Source organism: Lepidothrix coronata, unplaced genomic scaffold, assembly GCF_001604755.1.
Source record: "Lepidothrix coronata isolate B3197 unplaced genomic scaffold, Lepidothrix_coronata-1.0 Scaffold108, whole genome shotgun sequence".
Taxonomy (NCBI): Eukaryota; Metazoa; Chordata; class Aves; order Passeriformes; family Pipridae; genus Lepidothrix; species Lepidothrix coronata.
Genome location: NW_016690288.1, coordinates 738,039 through 746,085, shown reverse-complemented (window position 1 = coordinate 746,085; position 8,047 = coordinate 738,039). Strand labels below are relative to the sequence as shown.

Sequence of the window (8,047 nt, the reverse complement as noted above, 5' to 3'; positions counted from 1 at the left end):
GAGCCCCCCCAGCTCCCTCAGCTGCTCCTGCTGCTCCAGCCCCTTCCCTGGACACGCTCCAGCCCCTCAGTGTCTCTCTTGTCCTGAGGAGCCCAAAACTGTCCCCAGCCCTCGAGATCCCCCAGCAGTAACAGCACAGAGGGACAGAGCCCAACCTGCCCTCCTGCCCCACAACAACCTGCTCCTCACTGCTCAAGCCCTGGGGTGGTTTGTGGGGTTCTGATGGGTTTTTTTTTGTTTCAAAAATCAATCCAAATAAAATCCACCTGCTGTTTGTGGAGCTGCTAAGTTGGCCGGAAAGACATGGCCATGTTTTGTGCCCGAGGCAGCTCCAGCCTGGCACAGCCCACTGGGGACTTCCATCCCTTCCTGCATCCTTTCCCTGTCCCTGCCTCAGCTCCCCCCACACTGCTCCAGCTCCATTTTGCTTTCACTGATTCTGCTCCAACAATATTTCCACAGGCACCCCAGGGAAGTGACAGTGTAACATCCCCAACATGGAACAGCAGCTCCTGGGCTTTTCCTACTGATTTTTCTTCTCCGTAATAGACCTTTGGCTCCCAAGCCAGGAAGCATGTTGCCATCTATCACTCTGAAAAAAGTAACACAGCTTTTCTTTTCCCACTTTGCAGCTCATTTCTAGTCCAGAACCATTTTTTCCCCCCCTGCTCTTTTTCCTTTCACAGTTCCAGGTCAAGGGTAACTGTGCTGAGGATGCACAGGCACATTTCAGGGAATATTTATGAATTTGTTTAATGGAGAAGAAGCTCCCAAAGGAGAGAACTGGGATGTCCTTACAGGCCTCTTGACACTTAAGCAATATTTTCAGATGCTGACAAGTCTGTCCCTAATGATTCCCTGTTCCCAGCCCTTTTTGGGAAGAGAGCAGGGAGTAGTAAAGGAAAGAAAAGGTTATTCCTTAGTCCAGGGTGATAATGGCTTTACTTAAAGGACTTGAAAGACTTCAAGGTTGGAGACTCCCACCTCTCTGGGCACCACCTTGGCTGAAGAAGGTGATTTTGATGTCTGAGCTGACCCTTCCAAAGAGAACCCCAAGTCTGTGGTCCCTTGTTCTACCACAGCAGGTGGGTCTGTGGGTTCAGCGTGGGCTGACAGGGGGTTACAGACTCCTCCAGAACCTTCCACTGCTTACACTCACTGAATCATGGAAAAGGTCTCTAAGATATCCAACCCAACCAAGTTTATCACATTTGGGAAATCAAATAAAACCTCTCAAAAAACAGCCATGTCTACACAGAGACAGAATGAATAAACATCCAGCTCACAGCAGGTTCCTATTTGAAGGAAAAGCAGTGCTACTGAGAGGGGATAACTGCAGCTTCAGTCAGAAAGAGGTGTTTGAATAATTCCTGAAAACAGGAATACCCTGAATGCTGCTGCTTAATTATTAATGGGAAAACACAACCTGGAAGTTTCAGAACTAACACAAAAGCAGGGGATTAAGGCTGGGTATTTCCTGATCACTTTTAACCTCACTTGTACAGAAGAGCCAAGATTTCCCATCATCCAAACCAGTTTAACCACTGTGGAAAATCTCTGTGCTCACCAAGGGAGAAGATGTAACAACCACCAAGGTGCAACTCCCCTCCTCCCCTGCAGGCAGCACCAGATACCCAGTGGCTGAGGGAAAGGTCAAACAGCTCAGAAAACAATAAATGTGCCCCAGGAGTTTCTTCTCCCCCATCTCTGTGATGTCCCACACCTCACATCTCCCTCCCAGACGACCAGAATGTTCTCCCCCAGGCTCTGAAGGTGCCACTGCTGGTTGTCTTCCCAAAGCACCACGGATGGGGTGGGAGGAGAAGTTACCTCTGAACTGCTTGATCATGTTCTGATGGTTCTCCATGGCCTCCTGCAGGATCAGCTCCGGCTGGTCCATCTTCCAGCGCCACTCTGTGCCCACGGGGTTCGTGTGGTGTCTGAAGGGAGAGGAGACAAGGCACTCACTGGCATTTGAACACACCTGGGAGGACCCACCTGCCACCTCTGGCAGTGTTTAACAACATTAAAAGCCACCAGAAATTCCCAGCAACATCCTGCTGCTGACCCAACTTTTGGGTGTCATCCTTGACCACCACTCTCACACCTCTCTCCTTCCAGGCTCTGCTCTCCCCAGAGGGGAAAAGTGGACCTTGCAGTTCCTATTAAACTTAACATACCTATTCTGAACCCCAGGTGAAAGGTTTCTAAGCTAAAATGATGCTCTGCAGCCACGAAAACCTCTGTAAAGAGAGGAAAACTGGTTCTACCTCCTCTTCTGACCACGGCTGCAGAAAGCTCTGGAGAAGGAAGGTCCCAGGACACCTTTAGTTCCATTTTAAAGGCACCAGCCACCACCCTGAGAAGGACAGGATTTGTTTCTAATCCAGTCTTTGTTTTGTGCTGTGGCAACAAGGCAGATTAGGGCAGGATGCTTCAAACTCTGAGAGCAGGAAGTCTGCACTGTACCACAGTGGTGGATGTGGTTCATGTCCCAGACTGAAGGAGAAACCCCACAGATCTTCCCTCTGAGGAACAGCACATTGGGTTAGGAAGCCAACCTTGCCTGGAAAGGATCATTGCACCCAAAACCAGCAAAAGCCCACCCAGGGAAATCCACACAAGCACCTGGAAGATCTGCAGAGTTTCTCCCCGTTTCTTATTTATTAGCATGAGAAGATGTCACAAAACCATTGTAAGTCAGCTGGGAAAACAACCTGCATCCTGACCAGCAAATGAGACACCACAAGCAACTGGTGGGTCCCCATCATGGTCCCACCTGACAAACACAGCCCAGAGAGAGCCTGTCCCCTGCTCTGAGCAATCCCCCACTCCTGCTGCACTTGGATCAGCATCTAACAGGGATCATCAGCCTTTAAGGATCATCTTAAGTCAATGAATTTCCTTGTTCTCTCTCCATCTTTACTGTTTCTTTCCAAAACATGCTGCAACAGCTCCTTCCCTTTTCCCTCCCAGCCCCACTGCACTCGGAATAATCCACTGAGAAAAGAGCAGCACATTTGGCAGTGTCTGTCACAGAAGCTGTTGGATTAACACAGCTCCGGACAGGGAAACAAGGCCAAGCAAAATATCCCCCTGACACTGAGATTTCTGCCCCGGTGCCCCCTGTTTCCAGCCCCACTCTCCAGCAGCCCTGGAAGGCAGCCAAGGAGAGGGCTGGGAGGTGCCCTGCTGCATTCAGCCTGCCAGCTCCAGGGACATCAGGACATGAGCCCAGCAGTTAACTAAGGGAGGGAAGCACTTTCTCAGGATGAAGTGGCTGATCCAACACTTGCTGGAGACAAGTAAAAGACTCCCACTGACTTTGGACAGGGGGGAACGGATTCAAACTAAGAGTAGATGAAATATTAGGGAGAATTTGTTCCCTGTGAGGGTGGGGAGGCCCTGGCACAGGTTGCCCAGAGAAGCTGTGGCTGCCCCATCCCTGGGAGTGTCCAAGGCCAGGTTGGATGGGGCTTGGAGCAACCTGGGCTGGTGGGAGGTGTCCCTGCCCATGGCAGGGGGTGGAATGGGATGAGCTTCAAAGTCCCTCCAACCCAAACCATTCTGGGATTCTCCAAGTGAAAACCTGAACACTCTGCCAGTGCTAAAGCCCAAATTCCAGACCCAGCCTCACTAAACCCAGCCTTAGCTCAAACATTTCTTCATCTACTTCAAGAGCAAAGATTCAAGCACTGCTCCCAAACTTTACCACCTCAAGGATCCTTTAAGCCAAAACAGCTTTGCTTTCTGTATTTCCCCTTTTTCTCCCTCATCTGCCAACATGGCAAGTTTTCTGAATGTCAGCTATAAAATGCATTTATAAAACTCTTACATGTTTAACTACATAACTTGTACCTTGTATATTTTATAGGGCAAGTTGGCAGAAAATCAATAAGCTCTGGATACACCCTGGACAGCTGTTGGTGTCCAACAGGCCCTGAATTTTGAACACGTCCTAACTGTTTAATAAACATAGCAGGTCATGTCTACAAAACAGCTTATTTGGCAAAAAAGCTGCTCTGTTAATAGGAGCATAAAAAAAGCTGAGATTGTGGCTGAGATTGTTTTATGGTCCCCAGAACACACAGGATTCCACTGTCACCTTCCCATTCCCCCCCAGGCTCTGTGACCCTCCTCCTCATCTGCCTCACTGGTGACTCAAGTCTAGAGCTGGTACCTGTGCATGGGATTCCTTCCTTCCCTCCCAAAATAACACAAGGAAAAAAGAAATCCCACCCAAAGCCACACACACCAGAACTCCTTGATTTTAGCAGAGATTCCAAGTGTGGAAAAGGTTTGCTTTGATCCTTCAGAGACATTTCACTGCTGCAGCATCCCACCACCATGGAGTGAGGCAGGACTGCAGCAAACACGGTGGGAATCTCCCAGCTGGCTCCCAATTTTCCCTGGCTGACCATCCAGCAGTGTTACCAGACCTTTGATCCACCAGGATTAGGTGACAGCATTCCCAGAGTGCCCCTGGCAGTCCCTGAGACCTCTGTGAAGGTGGATGTGCATCCCCGTCCCAGTCGCTTGGGGATTGGTTTAATAAATCTGCTTTTGCTTTGTGCCTTCTTCAAAGGATTATTAAAGCCTTCCAAGAATCTTTGAGGGCAAGTGGAACTCGGGGATAAAGTATCATTTGCTCCAGAGCTGGTGATCCCTGGGGGGGAACATGAAGGAAGTGCTGGTGGCAGCGCCCAGGAAAGGACAGAGCACGCCCTTCTCAGGGAGGGGAAGAGCAGAATAAAATTAAAGAGAGCCCAAGAAGCATCTTCAGTGAACCCTGAGAACCATCAGGGGAGATCCCAGAGGAGAAGAGCTTAAGGGCAAAGGAGTTGAGGAGAACTGGCAGGTTTTTAAACCCCATTAAGGCAGAAGCACAACCTGCAGCAATAAAAAGCGAAGATACAAAGGATAACAAAACCCAACCTGCTCTTCTGCAACCTTGTGATCCCTCAGCTGCAAACAAAACCAGCACAGGAACACAGGGGCAACCTCAGAGAGGGGAAGGGCAAAAATCAGACACAACTAGAAAAGGACACACAAAAGGGCTCCCAAGGATGACTCTCCCTGTAATGATGGGAGGAGGAAAACGAGGAACAAGGAAAAAGCTTGTCCAGTGCACAAGCAACCCACGTTTAATGTTCCTCTGGGATGACAAGAAACCTCTTTGCAGCTTTTCTTCTGCTTTTTCCTAAGAGCAAGAGGAAGAGCACAGACTGGGCTGGAAAGAGAACAGGTTAGAGATATTTAAACTCCCTGGGGTGGTTCAGTCACCCCAGAGCATGGTGGATAAGTTGGCTCAAAGTATCAGAGGGTGCCAGGGGTGGTTCAGATTGGATAGAAGGGAAAATTTCTTCATGGAAGTCTTCATGTGGCAGGGCAGTGGGGGAGTCCCATCCCTGGAGGGGTTTAACACAGTGGATGTGGGTTAACACTTGGGGACATGGGTCAGTGGTGGCCTTGGCAGTGCTGAGGGAATGGCTGGACTCAAGGATTTCCAAGGGTTTTCCCAACCAAAAGGATTCTGTGATCCTCTTCCAACTGACACTTTGGAAATCTTAAGGACAGAAGCTGCTCCCTGATGAAGAAAATACATCCCAACTCCAGGAAATGCTCAGTTTTTGCAGAGCAGTTCCCAAAAAATGATGCTCAGCACCTCCCAGGTGTCTGCCATGTGTTTGTGTCCCCCCATCCCATCCCATCCCCTCCCAGCACAATCCTGCTTGGCACAGCCTCCAAGGCCATTTCACAACTAATCTGAGTGTCAAAACACACCAAAAAGTTGGTGCCTGGGCACCAACCCCCTGCAGGAACTACCCCAACCCATGTGAGCATCTCCCAGCCAATAATCTGAATATATTCCCCACCAATGCCAAAAATTTGGGAGCTGAGAGTGACAACTACAGAAGCCTTCAACAAGCCCAGGTCCAGGAAAATGCCCAGTGCTACAGGATGAAAATCAGAGATTTCAATCCCATTTCACCTGAGGAACATTTTCTCCCAGAAATGCCTCTGATTACTGAGCTGGCAGAGACTCTTTACCACTGACAGGGGCATGAACTGGGTACATTCCATGATTCCTGTCCCATTTCTATGGTTATTTCAAGAGCCCAAAAATCAACAAACCAGTGAAGAACCAACTGTGAAGGAAACAATATATCACAATACCTCGCTCCTGTAAATAAAATAACCAGGGAGAAAAGAGCAACAACTCAGCAGAGCAAGGACTGGTGGCTGGAGATGCAGAGACTCTCTGAGGTTCCAAGTTTTCCACACCTGCAGTGACAACTCCTTTGATATCACAATACTCCCCATTTCCCTGAAGGACTGAGCCTCTGGAGTCAAGTTACTTATTGAGGAGAAGCTTTTGTTTTAATCTGCTTTCAGTTTCTTCTTCATTTTTTAATGACCTGAAGTAGTTCTCCTAGGAGAGATTATTCATTTTGAATCTCTTCATTTTGCAGGGTTTCCAGTGGCTTTTGGCCACACCCTTATTTAGTGTGTGTACAGAAGAACTTCAGCTGTTTTCTACTGGAAACCTGAAACCTTCAGGTACAGGTATAAGCAAAGTTACAGCACAAGAAATATGAGCCAATTCCTCCACAGGATATTTCACTCTGTCTGCTTTGCCTCCTCCTCAGATGCAAAAGTAATAAACTCTATTAATTTCAATCTGATTTTGCTGTTCCACCTCTCCACAATAATTGACTGGGTTTCAGACACTCAGATCAGCTCATCCCAGGAGCTCTGTCTGGTGACTGTGCTGCAGTTTGGGGTCAGGAAGCCTCAGAATCCTCTCTTGCTCTAATTGATTAAAAGATTTGGCCACTTGCACAGCTCCATTTAGGCAATCAGGCTAAAGAGACACTACAGAGCAGGGATGGGGAGGGACAGACTCCCTCTGTGAGCACAATTATGTTGCAGTAATTAAGGTGTGGGTTCCCCCCTCCAGCCCAGGAGTTCAGCACAGCTCCAGGCTGCCCTGGGGAACACCAAACAATCCAGCTCACAGAATCCTGGAATATCCTGAGCTGGAAGGGACCATCCAGGACACCCCAACAATCCCAGAGAGCGTTGCCCAAACCCTCCCTGAGCTCTGGCAGCCTTGGGGCTGTGCCCACTGCCCTGGGGAGCCTGGGCAGTGCCCAACCAGCCTCGGGGGGAAGAACCTTTGGCTGAGATCCAACCTGACCCTGCCCTGACACAGCTCCAGGTCATTCCCATCTCTCAGTCTGTTTTTTCTGTCCTCCAAAAAAGCTGCCACATAATCCTTCAGCCCCAACCTCTGAGCCAGCTCTGAGGGGACAGACTGGGCAGCACGAGCCAGTGAGGGGGCACTGGCAGGAGTGGCAGCTCCCAGGGATCTACTGCTCCCAGGGACAAGGAAAAGGAAGGGCTCCAGTGCAGAGCCAAGCTACATCTTTTACAAATTTTATTTGTAAATCAATTTTATTTATTTTAATTACACCCTAATTTTCTGCAGGTGTTTGGACACTGGCTCCACCCATGAGGTCCAGTGGAAGGTGTCCCTGCCCACAGCAGGGGGTTGGAATGAGATGAGCTTTGAGGTCCCTTCCAACCCAAACCCTTCCATGATTCCATGACTGGTTTGGGGCCAAAACATGTCAGTGCCAAGCAGCCAACTCCCCTGACATCCAATTCCCAGGGAAAGCAGCTCAACTGCAGCATTTCTTGCCAAAGTGAGGAAGAGAAAACAAACAGGCTCCTTGGCCTTTTCCTCAGCCATCCTGGGAGAGCTGCAGTGGTTGTGCAGTTGGAAACATTGGCAGGCTCTACAAATGTCAAAACCCTGAAAGAAGAGATCAGGGGAAAAAAAAAAAATCACAGAGGCCTTATCTGCAAGGCAGAGCTGCCCAGGGAGAGCAGCAAGGCGTAAAAGTGGTATTAAAAACATTCTGCCAACAGCAGATCAAAACTATTGCTTTGTGTGTCTCCAACAGCACAGATGGCAAGTGGCTGCTAAGGAGGGGATGTGTTTATCCTGCACCTGCAATCCCATGTTCAGTCTCACATGGTT

The 8,047-nt window shown here is 49.1% G+C and overlaps 1 protein-coding gene across 1 annotated transcript in view; it reads right to left on the bottom strand.

The window, feature by feature from the left end:
• The window catches only part of LOC108501827 (S-adenosyl-L-methionine-dependent tRNA 4-demethylwyosine synthase-like), a 103,395-nt gene that overhangs the window by 55,293 nt on the left and 40,055 nt on the right, over nt 1-8,047 (bottom strand). Inside the window, 1 exon segment of the mRNA XM_017824074.1 lies at nt 1,831-1,940. Coding sequence (XP_017679563.1) covers nt 1,831-1,940 — 110 coding nt within the window.